This window comes from Pteropus medius, unplaced genomic scaffold (assembly GCF_902729225.1).
Source record: "Pteropus medius unplaced genomic scaffold, Ma_sr-lr_union100, whole genome shotgun sequence".
Classification (NCBI taxonomy): domain Eukaryota; kingdom Metazoa; phylum Chordata; class Mammalia; order Chiroptera; family Pteropodidae; genus Pteropus; species Pteropus medius.
The window spans coordinates 1080197-1099660 of record NW_024340695.1 but is presented as its reverse complement, the minus strand read 5'-3'; the positions used below and the strand labels follow the sequence as shown (position 1 = coordinate 1099660).

General features: G+C 36.1%; 1 protein-coding gene across 1 annotated transcript in view; it reads left to right on the top strand.

Moving 5' to 3' along the window:
• CCDC175 (coiled-coil domain containing 175) overlaps nucleotides 1–19464 on the top strand; it is a 46442-nt gene that overhangs the window by 17182 nt on the left and 9796 nt on the right. Inside the window, exons 7-14 of the mRNA XM_039864161.1 lie at nucleotides 612–721; nucleotides 3180–3261; nucleotides 8064–8200; nucleotides 10358–10468; nucleotides 13085–13156; nucleotides 14190–14325; nucleotides 14875–15006; nucleotides 18341–18479. Coding sequence (XP_039720095.1) covers nucleotides 612–721; nucleotides 3180–3261; nucleotides 8064–8200; nucleotides 10358–10468; nucleotides 13085–13156; nucleotides 14190–14325; nucleotides 14875–15006; nucleotides 18341–18479 — 919 coding nt within the window. The remainder of the gene's footprint in view (nucleotides 1–611; nucleotides 722–3179; nucleotides 3262–8063; nucleotides 8201–10357; nucleotides 10469–13084; nucleotides 13157–14189; nucleotides 14326–14874; nucleotides 15007–18340; nucleotides 18480–19464) is intronic.

The following is a 19464-nucleotide window of genomic DNA, read 5'->3' as shown; positions in this document are numbered from 1 at the left end:
CTCACGAGCCAAAATGCAGACCCAAAGCTTTCATAAGTTTGCTTCCTGCATTGAAAAAATATCTATTTCACTATGAATTTTCTTCATCCATGTTGATTTTTAAAAATCATGCTAACATATTTTCACAGTATCCAATCTTTCATTTCCGAACTTCTGATTAAGACTTAAGAAAGAAAAATTCTTTTCAGCATGAACATAGCTATTCATTAAAGTAAAAGACTTAATTTGTTGTGACTTTTTTTATAATGGTCATTTCTAGTATCCTGGAATAATATTTTGAAGGTGAGTATGAAAATATAGATTTGTTTATTTTTTTAAATGATAGTCAAAACGAATTTATGTCTTGAAAGTTGTTCTTAGAGTTTTCACATCCTCGCTATTATATTTGATTGTTCTTCCTTCTCAATTTTTTTTTCCTGATAATTTCAGAATTATTTTTATCCAAATTTGTGTTTTGAAGAAACAGTTATAATGATGGCTTTTATTTTAACTAAAGGACACTTCCAGTGTAAAAGTTGAGTGGGTGATGCATGAATATTTAGTGAATTGAACTGCTGTCATGAATCATTTGATGATGATTGAATGCCATAATTTTGTAAAATTTTCAATAGGTTCTTAGTGATCACAATTTAGAGATAGCACGACTACAGGCATCAATAAGACGATGGGAAAAACAGATCGAAGATATAAAGAACTCCTGTAATATCCTGAAGGACAAAAAGTAAGTGTGCTACCTTATTTTTACTGAAACATTTCTAGATGTCATGTTCCTTTCATTTAAAAGATTTTTAGATGAAAATTATAATCTTCTAGTTTACTAAAACGTGTGATTGTCAACTTTATAGAAGCACCTCTTCATTTTGAAATTAACTAGTCTTTCAGATGATTAAGGGAAAATATTGGAGATGATGCAATCAGCTTAGGAAAAGGAAGGGACTCTTTGGAATGTATTATCCTCACTTGGGTTCCTGACCCCCTGCACATGATTATGCCCCTGGGTTCCTGACCCCCTGCACATGATTATGCCCCTGCACATGATTATGCCCCTGGGGAAGGCATTAGTGAGACATGTCACAGGCTACAAACTCACCTACTCATGTTACAGTTGTTCTTAGTTAAGGGGGACTTGCAAAACTTATTGAGAAAACATAGGAAAGCCTCGGGAAAAAACTTTTACCTGTAGGATTAGAACCAGAAACCTAAGGAAATCTTCTGGTCCATCCCAAGACCCATAGTCTCTGTTTTCTTTTGCAAAGGTGTTTTATTCTTCTCTTTTTATCTACATTTTGTGTTCTTTTCTTGGTGAGCCCATGGCTAAGCATGGCCATTATAAACCCTCTTGAATTTGCCTGCCACAGATCTATCTATCTTTAGAGATTGACCAACAGTCTCTCTCTTAGGAGAATTCCCAGATTTCCCATCAGAAGCTGTTTGGCTCACCTCTAGACAAGAAGGTGGGGTCTTGTAATACAAATAAATATAGCTTCTGGGCCTACCCCGAGGGTTCCCTGACAGTTTAAAAGACAAATTGTGAATCGAGCAGATTCCACAAAAGGCAAGTTAACATCACATGTGGCATCCTGTCATAATATGGCTCGTTTCTACATTCAACGGTTTGAATGTATTATGATTAAAATGACATCTTCCAAATCAGTAATTGCATAATACCAGCATCGTCAGTCCATAAAATAGGCAGTAATCTTTGCGCTTAATACCAGATTTAATAGGAAAATTCAAGTGTTACTACAATTAAAATTCAGAATAGAAAATCTTTTCCTTTGAAAATGATTCAATAATTTAGTTTACACATGTTTTAAAGAAAAACTAAGCACAGAATCATAGCAGAAGATACAGATTAGCTCAAATTATTTCTAGGAGTTATGATTAGAAACCTTGCTACACTGATGAAGTTTTATTTATAAGCGGTCTCCACTATTAGCTAACTTCTTTTAAATATATGTCCAAGAGGAAAATGGGGATTTGTAGATCTTCCATTTTTAATGGCTCATTTTTTTCTCCAATCCCAGCTTTTCAAGTGTTTTCATTCATGTGGAATCTCACTGAGGAAAAGTGCTTTTCATTAATTTAGTGATTGAGGATATAGGTTACCCTCATTTTTATTAATAAAACTTTACTTTTTCCTCTTTATTGCTTGGCAAATTAAAAAAAATTCTCTGTATTCTTTTTATTTTCTCACTTAGTTCATTTTCTCTGTGGAGGTGGGGAGAGGCAGCCTAGTTCTTGCTTGGTGGATTTGAAGAATCAAACAGTGTTGTTTTATAAGATTCTTTAAGAATTATTTAAGAAATTAAAATAATTTACACAATTAACCTTTCAATTAGCCTATAATTTTCACCCCATACAATCTTTAACTTATAAACTTAGTATCCACTTTGATGTCAAAATATTGAGGAAAAACAAAAATCACTCAATCATGAGTTTAAATTCTATATGTAGACAGTTAAGAGTAACTCACATGCTCTACAAGTCCACAGGATGTATTGATAGTTTAATCTTTGTTCTTTATTATTATTGATAGCCAGCATAATGCATTTGCAGAATAAAGGCAAATTGGTACCTATCTTATGTAATCTAGCCTCTGTCTACCTCGCCAGTCTTCTCATATTCCTCTCTTTGTAAAATGCACAAAGCTTGTTACCACCTCAGGATATCATCATTTGCTGTTCCTTCTACATGAAAAACTCTTCCCTCAGATCCTCACATATCTGGCTCCTTCTCATTGTTCAGGTCTTTCACAAGTCATTCCAAGAGTTCTTCCCTAACCACCATTGTCTAACGTAGCATCCTTGGTCTCAGGATTTCTTTATCTTTTATCCTACTTTGTGTTCTTTGGAGCACTTGCCACTATCTGATATATATGACTTATTTATTTTTTTGATAACTTGCTTATATTCTGACTACTCCACTAGTGTGTAATTTTTATGAAAGTAGGGACTTTGCCTGTGCTGTATCTCTAGTACCTGTAACACCTGTGAATTGTAGGTGTTCAATAATTGCTTCTTAAATGATTGAATAAAATGACAAAACATTAATTTATCAGTTCAAAACAGTAAAATCTTGTGTCAATTTTAATGAATATATAAATGAATATGTTACGTAGGGAGATGAGGCTTTGCTGGAAAATATGTCTTAGTATGTTTGGCTTCCTTTGTTCATAGGCATTTTTTTAAGAGTAGCAGGGAAAAACTGGATGATACATCAAATTTTGAAAAAGAAGAATTATTGCGGAAGATAAAAGAGGTAGGAAAACATAAATGATGATTTTTAGATTGTAATTATATTTTATTTGTAATTAATATTTTAAATATATGTGAGAAATGTGGAATTTTTCTAAAGTAGATTTTTCATTAACTAATAATGATCACGATCATTCACAGTAATTAATAAAGATTTTATTCCTTCCCAAAGCACTTTCAATATATAAAAGAACAAAGTTGTCCATGTGGAGATGAGTCATTTTTTTTTGGTAACTTTTCATGTGGGTATGGTTATTTTACATTAGGAGTATTCATGACTAATGGACATTTTTCAGGTCAGTTAATTAGAAAAATTATTGTGTGGCAGCTGTGAAATGTAGCAACCCATATTGTACTTAATAATGTTAGTGAAATATTTGAGTCAAATTTAGCCAGCAGGAGAATTATCTAGACGTATTAGAACTTAGTTTAAAAGGAATATGATATTTTAACCAATTTCCCATTTGCCCCAACAATACTTGGCCACGGCACCTGTGGCTGCAAGGTTTACCCGGAGATAACTCGCAGATTACAGTCCTAACCTTACCCCCAAAGTTTGCCATAAAATATCTCGCTTTTATTATTATTTTTGCATCACTCTAATGTATCGATAGTCTATGGGAACAAATAACATCATTCTGTTTATAACATTCTGTTTTTATTATTATTATTATTATTATTTATTATTATTAGTTATGCCTACAGCACCTGGTCTTCCTAGATGTTCTCCCATCCAAGTACTAACCAGGCCTGACACTGCTTAGCTTCTGAGATCAGACATCAGACATGGCCATAGACCATAGACGGTAGCTCCACTGGGGTATGAACCCAGGACCTTCTGAGTATAAAGCAGACATGCTAACTGCTACACTATGGAACCGCGTCCTAACATTCTGTTTTCAGTAGTGGTATTTCCATTTACAAATATAGTTATTCTCTATATTTGATGCTGAAAATGTCACATATTGGAAAACGCAGCATTCTTATGCATGATGTTAACATTGTACTTGAACAGTTGTTAGCCAAAGGTTCATTTAATGAACCAATTTATGTATACATTTCTGTTACATTAGGATTAGAGACAAGTTCTTTCACATTGAAAACCAGTCAGATTTGCTTCAGCTTCAAAGAGTGTGTTTATGTAAAATTAAATTAATGCTGGCAGCGAGCTGCACTTTTTTTTCTAAACAGGAAAGGTGTTATGTAAATAATCATGAGTGTAAACTAAGATTTATTCACAAGATATTCTACAAAGCATTTATTATGATAGTTAAACAATTAGAGAGAAAATACAATTAAAGTTTAACAGAAAGGCCTTAATTAAATAGGTAATAGTTCATAATATATTATTGAGTGACAAATATAGAACTGTGCACATAATATGACCTTATTTACACACACACACACACACACACACACACACACACACACACATGCACACCAGGTATCACTGAAATTCTCCTTTCCCCTTGCTTTGAAGGTGAAATGTTCTTGGCATCTCCTCCCCCTCCCATCCATATATACATATTTAATTACGATAGTCTAGGACCCGTAGTGTCAGGAACCCCCTGCCTACATTCTCTACCTCTGTTTTGTCCCCAGGTCAACCACAGTGTAAAATTTATTTCTTTCACTAGTTTCTAAAAGAAACACTTTGCTGGAAATTTGAGTCATCATAGGGAGGAATCTTATTGCAGAGCGTAAAGGCATCTTGTTTTTCTCCTGCAGTTCCTTGTTTGCCCTTTTGCTCTAGGATGCGCCACAACCCCATAGCCAAATTCTCGTCCCTCTGTTACAAGGAGTTTTGTTCTCCCCCTCGAAGCTTGCACCCAGGCCCTGAGGCAGGGACATCAAAGGCAGTTCTCTCCCAGAAGTATGATTTATACCAGTTAAATTCTTTCTATTTTTGGTTGTGAGCTCTCAGCATTAAGGATGGCTTCCCTCTGGGCTAGACCTCCACTGATTCTTTTTTTAAAATATTTTTTTATTTTTCAATTATAGTTGGCATACAATATTATATTAGTTTCATGTGTGCAACACAGTGATTAGACATTTATATAACTTACAAAGTGATCATCCCCATAAATTTAGTACCCATCTGACACCGTACGTAGTTATTACAATATCATTGACTATATTCCTTATGCTATACTTTACATCCCCATGACTATTTTGTAACTACCAATTTGTACTTCTTAATCCCTTCCCCTTTTTCAGCCATGCTCCCAACACCACACCCAACTGGCAGTTCTCAGTGTTGTCAGTATCTATGAGTTTATTTGTTTTGTTTATTTTGTTCTTTAGATTCCACGTGTAAGTGAAATCATATGGCATTCGTCTTTGTCTGTCTGACTTACTCCACTCAGCACAATACTGTCTAGGTCTAGCCATGTTGTTGCAGATGGCAATATTTCATTCATTCATTCATTCATTCATTCATTCATTTAAATGGCTGAATAATATTCCACTGTATATGTGTATCACCTCTTTATTTATTCATCCATTGATGGACACCAGGTGGCCTCCATATCTTGGCTATTGTAAGTAATGCTGCAATGAACATATAGATGCACAAGTCCCTTCAAGATAGTATTTTAGGTTTCTTCAGATAAATATCCAGAAGTGGGATTACTGGGTCTTTCTTTGTCTCATGTTACAGCCTTTGTTTTAAAGTCTATTTTGTCTGATATAAATATTGCTACCCAGGTTTTTTTGTTTGTTTACATTTCCATGATATATCTTTTTCTATTCCTTTACTTTCAGTCTGTGTGTCTTTCGATCTGAAGTGAGTCTCTTTTAGGCAGCATATGTAAGGATCTTGCTTTTTTATCCATTCAGCCACCCTATCTTTTGAGTGGAACAGTTAATTCTTTTTCATTTGAAGTACTTGTTGATAGATACATAGTTATTGCCATTTTATTATTCGTATTTATGGTACATATTTTTTTCTTCTTAAAGAAGTCCCTCCAACATTTCCTGAAATACTGGCTTGTTGGTGAGGAATTCTTTAAGCTTATTCTTATCTGGGAAGTTCTTTATCCATCCTTCAATTCTAAAAGATAGCTTTGTTGTGTAAAGGAATCTTTGTTATAGGTCCTTGCTTTTCTTCACTTAGAATATTTTGTGCCAATCCTTTCTGACCTGCAAAGTTTCTGTAGAGAAGTTGGCTGATAGTCTTGTGGGAGTTCTCTTGTAGGTAACTAATTGCTTTTTTTTTTTTTTTTTTTGCTGCTTTTAAGATTCTCTCTTTATCTTTAACCTTTATCATTTTAATTATGATGTGTCTTGGTTCATCTTGTTTGGGTTCATCTTGTTTGGGACTCTGTGCTTCTAGGGGTTGTATGTCTAATTCCTTTACCAGGTTAGGGAAGTTTTCTGTCATTATTTATTCAAATAGGTTTTCAATTCCTTACTCTCTCTCTTCTCCTTCTGGAACCTCTATGATGCGAATGTTGTTAAACTTGGTGTTGTCCCAGAGGCTCCTTAAACTATTCTCATTTTCTTGGATTCTTTTTTCTCATTGGTATTCTAACTGGGTGTCCTCCGCTACCCCATCCTCTAAATTCCAGTTTCAATCCTCTTCTTCATCCGCTCTGTTGACTCCCTTTAATGGACTCTTCATCTCAGATATTGTATTCATTTCTTACTGGTTCCCTTTTATGTTTTCCATTTCCATTTTAATGTTTTCTATCTCTCTCTCTCTTAAAGTTCTCATTGAGTTCATCCACTCTACCCATAAGTTCGGTGAGCATCCGAACTTATCTGCATCTGATGGATTGCTTGTTTCCATTTATTTAGTTCTTTTTCTGGAGCTTTGTTCTGTCTTTCCTGTGGGACATGTTTCTTTGTCTCCCCATTTTGGCTACCTCCCTGTGTTTGTTTCTGTGTATTAGGTAGGGCTGCTAAGTCTCCCAGTCTTACTAGATTAGGCATCTTGTGGGACCCAGTGGCACAGTCTTCCCTGGTCACCTGAACCAGATCCTCAAGGTGTATCCCTTGTGTGGGTTTTGAGTCCTCCTCCTGGAGCTGAGCCACGATTGCTGTATGCATGTTGATGGGAGGAGTTGAGTTTCGGGCTGATTGGTTATGAGAATTGGCTGGTGAGGGGCCTAACTTATGGAGCAGGATTCACTTTAGCAGGGCTCTTGTGCCTGTCCAATCATTTTTCATTACTGTATTATTTCTTCAACACTTAAAATTTCTGTTTTCATCTAGATAGGTTGGCGATTCTCAGCCAGAAGTTTATTTTGAATTATTGAGCCCACCATGCATAGTAAATCTATATTTTTTTACCTCATTTGAAGCAATTCGATAGAGACATCTAAGTACCATGTTCTTGTCTCCTTCAGGACAGTAATGGGTACTCTTTTTGTTGTTGTTCTTGAATAGAAATGTTTAATAAGAAGCAAGCATAATACCCAAAGAGTTTTTGAGCAAGAGTTTCTGTTGATGTTATAGTTTATTTCCCCGTTGTAGTTTATCTTCCTGGAAAAAAGACATACAGTTCTTGCTGAATGATCACAGTTGCTAATCCTAATTCTTATTTCAATAACAATTATTTCTCTGTGGTTTTGCATCAGTGTTTATAACCTTTCTACACTTTTGTCATAATTTATAGAAGAGGCCCCAAAGTGTAAAATTGCATATTTGATATAGAATTAGATCACTCAACATTTATGGTAGTCATTGTGTGCTAAGCTATGTGCTCAGTGCCCTAGAGAGTTGCTACCTGACCCTGACTCCCCTTAAAGGAACTGTGAAGCAAGTCCTCTATATCAAATCCTTTGTTTTGTTTTTTTTTTCTAGATGGCTGAAAAACTACACAAAACTAATTTAGAGAACAAAGAACTACAAGATAAATTGAATACTCTTACCAGACAATATAGGATTTTCGTACAAGAGGAAGATAAAATTTTTTTGCAGAAAAGGAAAATTCATGATGAGTATGTTTCTTTTATGATCCATACATGAACCAACATGTCATAGTTAATGGGGTGTTTCCTTGCTATCAAAGTGATGATTCTCCACTTAAGCTTATCCTAGTTTGAAAATCTACTGACAATGACAAAATATTCTTTACCCAATAATAAATAAACACACTCTTAATCTGCCTCTGTAATACTAAGTAATGCTTTCTTCATATGAATCAGATCAAATCTATAAATACGGAATGCATTGTTTTTACTTATAAATCAGATTCTTGAAGGAATAATTGTTTTTACCCTATAAGATGATCTAGAGAAACTATGAGATCTACCTTCATCAGAAACTGACTCTGCACCTGTATTCCCTGTCTCAGAGAAGGCTTTGGTCATTGACACAATCCTCCAACCTAGAGACTGGGAACTTATTCAAGGAAATCCCTCTCTTTCACTACTCATTGGACTTCATCCAAGCACCACAGCTTGTTAATTGTACCTCCCAAATATTTTTCAAATATATCCTATCCTCCTCTCCAACTTCATTCTTTTCACCTCTTTCAAGCCTTTTTGGTTTGGCTTGCCCCTTAAAAATTCTTCCCACTTTATGCTTTATCACCTCTATCTCATCTACCTTCCTTCTATCAGAATGATCCTTCTGAAACATCCTTCTGATGTTGTTCCTTTTCACCAGTCACTGCATTATAATCAACTGGGTACAAATCCCTTTGTCCTACTGATCTATGAACAGATCAAGGCAGTTGTTGTCCTAGTGCTATTTCCCAGAGATCTTGTACATTGCTCAACAGGTTGTGGGCATTCACCAATGTTTTCTTAATAAATATTCCAGAATAATATTTTGCAAGCATAGTTATGTAAGTAATAATCACTTGAAGTTAAATCACATGGAAGCGTAATTATAGTGTCTGGACCTGCTTATATGAAGCTGAGTTCATGCTCATTGTTGTTACAATTTAGCTGCAGAGAGTTGTTGGAATCATTTTATCTCATCCAACTGAACAGCCTACGGAGAACAATACTGTTAATAGTATTCAAGCAAAAACTTTTCTCAGATCCATACTAAGTCAGTTATCAATTTGAAACATAAAATGTGCTGACATATAATTGTAACACTAAAATGTTTGCAACCTTTATTGGGTTTTGTCTTCTTCAGCCTGAGATGCCATAACAAAATACGGGTGGTTTAAATAGCACAAATTTACTTCTCACAGTCTGGAGGCGGGATATTCGAGATCGGGATGCCAGCATGGTCAGGTTCTGGTGAGAGCCCTCTTCTTGGCTTCAAGAAGGTCACCTTCTCCCTGGGTCCTCTCGTGGTAGAGAGAGAAAGCAGACACACCGGTGTCTCTTCTTATGAGGATGCTAATCTCTTCATGAGTGCCCCACCCTTACGACCTCATCGAAACCTAGTCTCCTCCCAAGGGCCCCATCTTTAACACCACCACTATTGATGGTTAGGGCTTCAACATATGAATTTGTGGAGGACATGATTTAGTCCATAACAGTTTTGAAGAAGACAAGACACTCAGAGTACTTTCTGTTGCAGGCATGTTCCTGTCAATGTCTGGAAATATAAACAAAACCATAAACTTCCCACTAGTCTTTCTGCAAGTTGGAGAAAATATAACCACTTTTTGTCAAATGCCTCTTGGGTACCACCCAATGGCTTGAGCATTTTACACCTTGTTTAATTCTTACACTTGGTGAGATGGGTGTTGTAATCCCCATTTTGTGGATGGGGAAACATAAGCTCATTCACAGGTAAAGTTTCTTTGCAAGGTCACATTCCTGGCAAGAGGTAGAACCAATACTCAAAATTGATCTGATTGAACTCCTTTACCTTTCACAAAAGAATATGGCAGAATTGATAATTAGGAGAGGGACGAAGCCCTGTGGAGCTAGTCTTGTTGTTTCATGGTTACAATTGTAGTAAATGTTCTTTTTGTGGCTTGGGAATTTTCATAAATTTAGATTTACTCATCCCAAGTAAGAAGACTTTGCTTCTATTTTTACTAATTCATTGGGTAAATAGTTCATAAACTGAATGTTTGAAACTATTGTTAAAATTTTTATTTGTGAATGCATGTTTTCTTATACTGAAGAGTTAAAAATGACTACTTCAACCTTTAATGTATGACAACTGTTTTTTTTCTATGGTAGAAATCAGAAACAAATGACATTTATTGCTCAGAAAGAAAACTTCCTATCACAAAGAAAAGTGGACATCAAAAATATGGAAGAAGGACTTGTCGCACTTAATGAACTTTATCGGTATGTTTGTTGCCTTTGACCTTTTTAAACTTCATTCTTCTCTGCATTTATTTTTTAATACATGGTAACAATAAATCGATGTCAATTTCTAATATACTCTAACAAAGGAGATTTATAATTAGCTCTTTTTGTTTTACAGTCCAGAAAAGTCATTATCATTGAATCTCTCATTGAAAGGATAAGCAAGTTCTGAGTGCTGTACAAGTTGTGAGACATGAGTAATGGACCAGTTAATGGTCTAGTGATAAGAAAGTGCCCGAACATTATTACAACACTGACCCCCACTATGATGTTCATTTCTGCCATTCTAAATCACTTTTATTTTAATTTTTCTGATTAAAAAAGCAATGCCTATATCTGATTTTAAAATTCAAATAGGGAAATGGATAACTTAGAGGGTAAAATTACTCTCTAATCTCTCCATCTCTCCACAGTGATAATTACTGTTAACAGTTTGCTATACATGCTTTTTAATATATATACTTGTATATATGTGTGTGGTATGTTTCCAAAACTTGGATTGTACTCTTCCATAACTGGATTTTTTTCCACTTACAATTATATTTGGGTAACTTATACTATGTTACATGTCACTTATATCTCAGTAAAGCTGGAAAAAATTATGCCTAGGACAATAATAAAATAGTAACATTTGGAGAAATTAGTGGAAAGTATATGAGAATTTTTTGTACTAATTTTTATACTTACCTGTTGAGTTTGAAGCTATATCAAAATAAAAAAAAATGAATGTATGAGACCTCTTTCTTCATTTTTTCCCTCTAACTGCATAGTATCCTTTTGCAGATTATACTGTATTCTATTGATGGACATTTGGGTTTTTTCTGTTTCCTATATTACAAACATTTTTCAAAGGTAACCTCATTAAACACATCTCTGTCCACCTATGTGACTATCTCTTTACAATAAAGTCCTAAAAGTTGAATTACTGGATCAAAGAGTGTTGCATATTTTTCTTTTTTATAATTATTATCAAAGTGCCCTACATAAATATTCTATTGTTTTACACTCTCACTAACACAAGGCATAAAGCAACTCATACTTTAGTTGGGCAGACAAGCAAGACTAACACACATGCAATAACTAATGAACTTTGTATGACTGAAGAATAGAGTGTGAATTACTAAAAAACAATCAAAGAAAGAAGAAAGAAAGCGAAGTCAAGGAGTTCTTTGTTATATAAGGATTTAAAACTTTAGAAAGTCAGATTTTTTGTTTGCTTATCAAATGGGGTAATAATATCACCATAAACAAGGAAATAAATAATATGAATGCAGAAGAATGAAGAAACCAACATATAGAAAACTAAGACGGGTGGTGATGAGTATTTGACACACAGAAATCTAAAACGTGGCTGGAAGTGTAGCTTTTTGTTTGCTTGTCCATATATTGTTAAATAATATATTTAAACATCTATTTCTCATCATGTTAGCTTCAGAAAGGAAACTATAAACTTTTTTTCTATAAAAAACAAGAAAATAGAACTGGGTTGATTGGGGTTTTAATTTCCTTGTGATTAATGCAAATTTATAATTAATTATAGTGTCATAATTACTCTTATTACCAGGAAACTCAGAGCCAAATATTGGCCCAATATTGACCTCCATTTAGGATTTTTTATATTACTGTTGCTTTATTTTAAACTAGTTCAACTCTTTTGTAGATTAAATTAAATATGTAAACAAATAAAATCAATGAGGTTGAGGTATAGTGTGAAGAACCCTGCAGTTCCAGGGGAGGAAATTAAATTTATTTATGTAGAAAATTGAGAGCCCATACTATGATCTCAAATAGAAAAAAAAAAAACCCACAAGCACAATTGTGTTTCTGGTTCATTTAACAACATTTTATATTCTAAGTTTCATTTATGAATATTTCTACATCTCAAAAATATGTAGTGTCACATTTTGTTTATGTGGTCTTCAATTTGTCTCTGTTCATGAAGCACTTAATAGAGAAAAAAAGGAATAAAAATAATAAAGGCTTCTAATATCTAGATAAGAGTCTTGACATTTTCATCCATTTTAGTCACCTTAATTACTATTTCCCCTAGTTCAAGAACCTCTGTTTGGTTTCTGTATTATACGATGTATCAAATCATAACTCAATCTAGAATCCAGAGTTCCTCACCAATTTGTTGACAGTGTGTCACAGCGATATTGCATTCATGTCCTTTGTATGCAACAAGTCTGCCTTGATCACAAAAGAGTCCTGACTTGCAGTTCTTTTCCTCTGTATCTTTGCAAATGATGAGATCCTTTCCTTGGTGAAATTTGCATCTCCATTCCAACGATCCGTATTCTTCCTTTTATTAAACATTAACCTCCAATAACCTTTCCTCGCCTGCCTCATCAGAATCTATTCTTCTCTATCCTTGGATATACACCTCAGTACTTGCAAAATCAGCTTGCACTTGCCCCAAATTGTAATTGCCTTCCTATTAATCTGTCACTAAAATCTTTAGTTGTTTCACAAGTTTTGTTTTGCCTCTCAATTAAGCGGTAGCCTTATTGTGCATATGAATTATACATAAAATCTTTTATATATTCTAACAGCTCTTACAAATGCAAAATCCGATATATTTTTTCCTGTTTTTAGAGCAACAATGGAAGTCTATCGGAAACAAATTAGAATCCTGAATGATAACCTGGAAAGAGAAAATCAGAGATGGTAAAGAAAAAAAATTCCTTTATGTTATAAATGGTATATGTTATCTGAATGAACAGTGCCCCAAAGTAGGGAGTTGGGGAGAAATCAGAGTACTTGTTAGTTGCTAGAGTCCAAGAAACTGATTTTCCTAAGTTAATTGTGTGAGTGCTCTCCGATGCAGATGTGTTAGTTTGATTTTGGGGGTTGGGATGGGGTGGGTGGCAGGAATTGAATAGAACCAAAGTTTTCCATTTCAAATGAATGAAGTCACCAAAAAGCAAAGTTGCCAAGATTTGTGCTGTGCTCATGCTTATCCAGGTTTCCGTGTGAATCAGTAAAGAGTTGTTAAGAATACAGGTTTGGGGGATGGACTACTTTGTTCTGCCTCTTACTGGTTCTGTGACTGAGGCTCATTATTCAATCATCTTTGCTCACATCCTTGTAGAGAGGGGCATAATAGTATCATCCACCTTGTAAGTTTGCTGTGAATGGTAAATGAGATGATCCATGTAAAGTATTTTGATCAGCACCTGGCACCTAGGAGACACTTGGGAAAACTTAGCTCTATTTTATTGTTGTCGTTGTCATTGTTATTAATATTATTTATAAAACTCCAATTATATATGTTCACCCTTCTCCGATTATGTAGCTTTTTAATGTTGTGGTTAAGAGAAAAATTTGAGAACCCAGAAGTTTGAAATCTCTTATTAGCATTTTGGATAATTTGCTTAATTCCATTTCTATTTATCCCTGGGCCTCTTTTTCCTCCTGCCCCTGAACCTTTCCCATTTCTATTCTTTACCTAAAGGAGGCAAACTGCCAAATATGGTTTGTCTACTGTCTTACTGAATGTGCCGGCATAACTTCTTGCTTTGAAGCATCTTGCAGAGATGACATTGAGGCAGTTAACATTTTGTGTTATTTTTTCAGCTAATGTGCATAGTTTGCATCACTAGTTTAATTGTAGTAGAATTTGTTTCGTTTTGAATTTCTTCATCTTTTCTGTAGACTATTATGTTGATTTAATGCTAATTCTTTTTGTTCTAATCTCTAGCGTAATAACTCAGTGGAAACTAATTTGTTTGCAAAGAAAACACGGACGTTGGAAAGCCAAGATGAAAACCGAATTACAAGAATATATAGATAAAATTAAGGCTACAGAATTGAGACGCACTAAATTATTACAAGAGGTAAGGGAATTCAATAGACTTGCTATTTGTCCCCTATATTGCATATCAGTAATTCTCCTTCAATATTTAATGTAACCAAAAGGTATTTTTCTGTCTGCTGACTTCATGTTAGGATGAATTTTGTAACTTTCTTAAGAAATTTATCCATTTGCTGTGTATTAAATATAGGAATGTAGCAAATGAAGTAGGCGTTCTCTCCAGAATATGCTTTTAAAGCCTGTAATCAGAAACTTGATAGTTTTTTGAGGATCTATCTCTGAAAATAAAGAGGCCAAACATCATTTATTTAGCTCCTATATTTTCCCTCTGCCCATCCTCCACTGCTCCCATTCTCCATTTCCTCATGTCATTTACAGATATTGTTTGGTGTAGAAATTAATGTCTGGAGGGCAAAAAAAAAAAAAATGTCTCAGTGGTTCCTGAGAAATAATAACCTGAAATGAGAGCCAAATCTCATGCAAAGAGCTGTTAATTTACTTGGCTGTTTGAAGATATAAGGATGACTGCCACAAGACAAATAAAAAATCCTCTTGTTTTTTTCCTAATTAGACCAAATCTAGAGAAAAAGAGATCAATGAATACTTGGTAGAGATTGAAAAAATTGCAGCAGAATTAAAACAAGAGGAGGAGAAATTTGTCATTAGAGAAAAAAAGTTAATTGAAGAATTGACCAAATATGAGGTAAATGTTATTTTACATCTAAGAATAATTTTTAGATGGCTATATGTAGGGGAGGGAGTATATTTCATGCTATTTTAATCAGCTTGTTTTTTTAGTTAAAAAATTATACACTCCAAGTTTCATAGAAGTATTGGCAAAAATCCATGGAGACAGATGGAGTGGTGCAGGATGCCACGCCTGGCTGGCATGAGAGTGGCTGGGAAGACTGACAAAGGGTAAAGGAGACCAAGGAGGCAGGCCAGCCTCAGAAATCCTCCTTAGAGAGAGGACGCTGTACTGACTTGAAAACTGCCAAGAGCTGACCTGGGATAGAACAGGGCATGGATGCTGGGGGAGGTGGCAAAAAAGGGCGCTGAAATTACCCGGGAGACCCAGAGGTGTCATGTCCCTGAAAACACAACAGAAAACACACGTTTTCAAGGTAATGGTATTACCTTTTTCTTCCTTGACAATCATCATCAATAATGCTGGGCACATTGGAATCTCATTTTCTGCCTTTAGTTTAGTGGCACAAGGAGCCCAAAATAGAGTAGAAGCAATTTCAGATTTTGGTTTATGGAATCAATATTGTACTCTTGGTGGAATCATTCTTCTCATCAGTTGTAGGATCTCTAAACTGACAGAACCCACACTCATGGGGAGGGAAAGCAAAAGCATTAGGTTTAATAGTGAGAAGTCCCACCACCACTTGGGCCCCTGACACATAGATTCTGTCTAAGGAAAACAGCGCTGAATATTAGTGACTGGTTTAAAATATAAACTTTCAGATCTTGATAGATATTGCCTCCCATGTAGTGCTGTGACTAAGTCCTCTAAAGACTTGGCTCCACTACTGGGGGCCTACACTCCGATTCTCAATCAGAGCTCACATCAGGCGTCTACATCATTATGATCTATCACTGACATATGGAGCATGATTGGATTGCTGGGTCCAACAGCCCTGTATCTGGCGGGGTTCAGTAGGAGAAACAGAGCCACCAGAAAAGGGCTTTTTTAGAGGATTTGACCTTTTGCAGTTGTGGGAGCTGATGACACAGTCTACTGAGGCTATCAGCTTTGCATATGGAGCTGGGGCCTAAAGGCAGCAAGGAGGCAGTTGGGAAAGAAAGATGAACAGGAAGCAGACACAGGCAAGGTCAAACTGCAAGTCGGAGGATGAGCTGGAACTCACGAGTGTGGAGTGGTACCTGCATCCTGCATTGGTCTCTCTCTTCTCCAAGGCTCTGACTCCAAGGAGTTGCAGCAGAAGCTTCATCTCTGAGTGGGTCCTCACTGAGCTAAGTTTGCATGCAGCTCAGGAATCAGGAAAGCAGATGGAGAATTTGAAGGAATTGAGGAAGCTGCGGGCCTGACCAGCTGCCTCACTCCAGTAAGCTGAGCCAGAAGACAAACACTGGCTTACCTGAGCTGCAGCAGTGCCTGGTACCCAAACCCTCTCTCAAAGCATAAAACAAGAGCATGGTTTCTGTCAGGGGAACTCTGGTGGTCTAAGCCACATGCAGACAATGGGAATGAATTAAAGCACTGGCATACCTCCTTATCCCCACAGGCTATTCTTTTTTAGAGAATATAATGTAAATAATTCACTGTTGAGTTTTTTAACAATGCAGTCTGGAGAAATTTATTACTGATTCTGCTTTGTGATATTTTTAAATTATGATGTTTTATGTGTGTTTTTCTTTGAATATTTATTTATAAGGATTCTAATGGCAATTTGGAAGGAGTCATATCTGGCCACTGTGTTAATTAGGGCGAGAGCAAGCTGCTCTGTCAATGAGATGCCAAAATACAGTGAACACAAACAAGATGTGTTCTAAAGGGTTAGCAACCCTCTCTCCTTTATTGGGAAATTGACCTTGGCTTAACATTTTGGCTTCTTCCTCTAGTACCCAGATAAATGCGTATTATCGGGTAACATTGTTTGTATAGAATGACCCCTGACTGGTATGTTGCATCTTGACTGGGAGAATAACTGGTGGGAAACCAGAATATAGGGATTTCCTGGGTCTGGAGCCTCCTTTAAGTGGGCACGTACCTTGCGGGGTGCTAGCAGATATGCCCAAGAGATGTTGGTTCCTATTTGAACATGGGGCTTCTAAGCCAGGAAGGCTACCACACCCACTGCTGTGGGTCTCTTTCTCACATATGAGTTAGCCCTTTGGTGGAGTCAAAGGGCATCAGCCTCTGGCTGACTGTGTTTTAGGACACCTCCTGCAGGGGAAGCATGCCTGGTGTTGCCCTGCTAGCACTCAGGGATTTCTTTAAATTATGTGCAGACAACTTGGATAAAAATTAATATAAAAAATTAATGTTTTTAAGAATGAACTGGGTCAAGTATGGCCTATTCAAATCTTAAGAGTCTGCGTACATAGTTGAGAAGCCCCACTGTTGTGGTCATGACAGCAAGAGACATTTATTTATTTTTCTTGGTATAGGCAATCCCGGGCTGGGAGGGCAGCTCTGCCATCCTCAGCATGAGGCTAACACCTGCGAGTCGAAGTGGTGGCTTCTATTTTTATCCTCTTCCAGCCAGGGGCAGGAGGAAAGGGCCAATGGAACACATAACCCTTCTCATTGCAGGGGCAAGACCTAGAAGTAGCACATACAATTCTGCTCACAAATTGGTTGGTCTCACTCACCTGCAAGGGAAACAGAGCAATCACTCTAGCTGGCAGCCAAATGTTCAGCTGAAGCTCAGGAATCCTGATATTCAAGGACGGGAGAATAGATAGTAAATGTTAGCTGGCTGTCTCTGCCTTTGTCATTATTTTAAACCTATCCTGACTTTCTGCAAGAGATCCAGCTATTATTCCATCTGAAACTAAATAAAACCTGAGTTTGAGTAATTAAACGGGCATCTTCGTGTTTTGCTCTGGGCACTTCTTACCCATTTGTTATAGTATTATATCCAATTACTGTTACCCCTCTCCCCATTTCTTACTTACATACACATTTCTTAGAACTTGTGTATATTCTGTTTTGCTATCTGGTTGTTTTTTTTTTCCAAAAAAATAGGATCAAACAAGAAATTTTCTCAAATGATGTTGAGGTACATATATGGAAGCATTAATAGAATCATAGCAATAGAGCTATAGAACTGAGCAACTCTTTGGAAAGCTATTGAATCTAATCTTCTTACTTTATAGATTGCCAGAGAGTCAATGGGTCAGCCAGCAAATATTTTTTAAATATCTAGTATGTTCCTGGTACCTTTGCCATATGCCTCAGGATACCAAGACAGAACTCTACCCCTTGAATAACTTATGTTCTACTCTGGGGTGTTATGTAAATTCTCTAAAATCATACCTCACAATTAGCTTTACTTTCTCTGAAGGAAAAATTCGTTAAAGAAACAGAAAGTACCAAAGGAAAGGAAGATGAACTATTTGAGTGTCTTCCACAACTTCAAATGGCAGAAGAAGAGTATAAGAGCAAAAGCAAAAGGGTCGACGAGCTCAATGATATTCTCACAGGTACATATGAAGCGCTTACTAATTGACCTCGAGCCCAGGTAAGGATTTCACTGTCGTCTTCGAGCACGAGATAGGTCAGCAATCAAAGCAATGGGCATTCCTCCAATTTCCCCCATCACCTTTAACTCTCTAGTCTCTAGTTTTTGTCTCATCTACTAATTTCCTCTCCTCCACATTACAGAATCTTACTCTTGCAGCTGTCAAATTTTTCCTTTTCTATTTTAAAGACTGTTTAAAATTAAGAATTAGTAGCAACTGTATTATGTGCTTTCTCTCTGTACTTGGTAAAGGTAGAACCAACTTCTTTATTTACTACCATGTGGAGATTTTTTTTCTGTGTCTTACCATGAATTTGCCAATTATATCTCATACCCAGCTATGACTTTGATCAAGTAGGTACCTCTCAGTTTTTTTTCACTAACCTACCTGAGGCAGAGATAAATTAGAGCTTGTCTCAGATCTGGGGGCTTTGTAGAGAATGTGAAATGTGCCTGAAAGTATGTATACTCTGCATCTTATTACATGGCACAATTATGTGTGTGTTTAATATAAAAATCATTATTTTCTCCATACACACAGAAGATTGAATTGGTCATCTAATGCAGCACCCTCAAATTTACAGATCTAGAATCATCCCTAGAGATATGAGTCTTGTCTTGCATTTGGGGAGTTGAGGATCATTATCCAAGGAGTCCCTACAGGTTGTTTAGCAGGACAGCTTCCAGAACGCCTATCTTCTCAATGATGGAGGAAGCGCCATGAGGATTGAAAGGCCAGGACCAAAATTAAAGAAAGGAGTGGAATGGGAACAAAAAATGTGCACTAGGACAGGAATGATCTGCTGGTGAGATGAATGTGGGTATGGAAATTAAGACAGTCCGTGTCAAAAAGAGACAATCATATGGAAACCCAATAAGTTCACATTTGAAATAAACAAATATTTTAAATGAATAGTTATTGCCAAGGAGGTGGATTCTTAAGAACA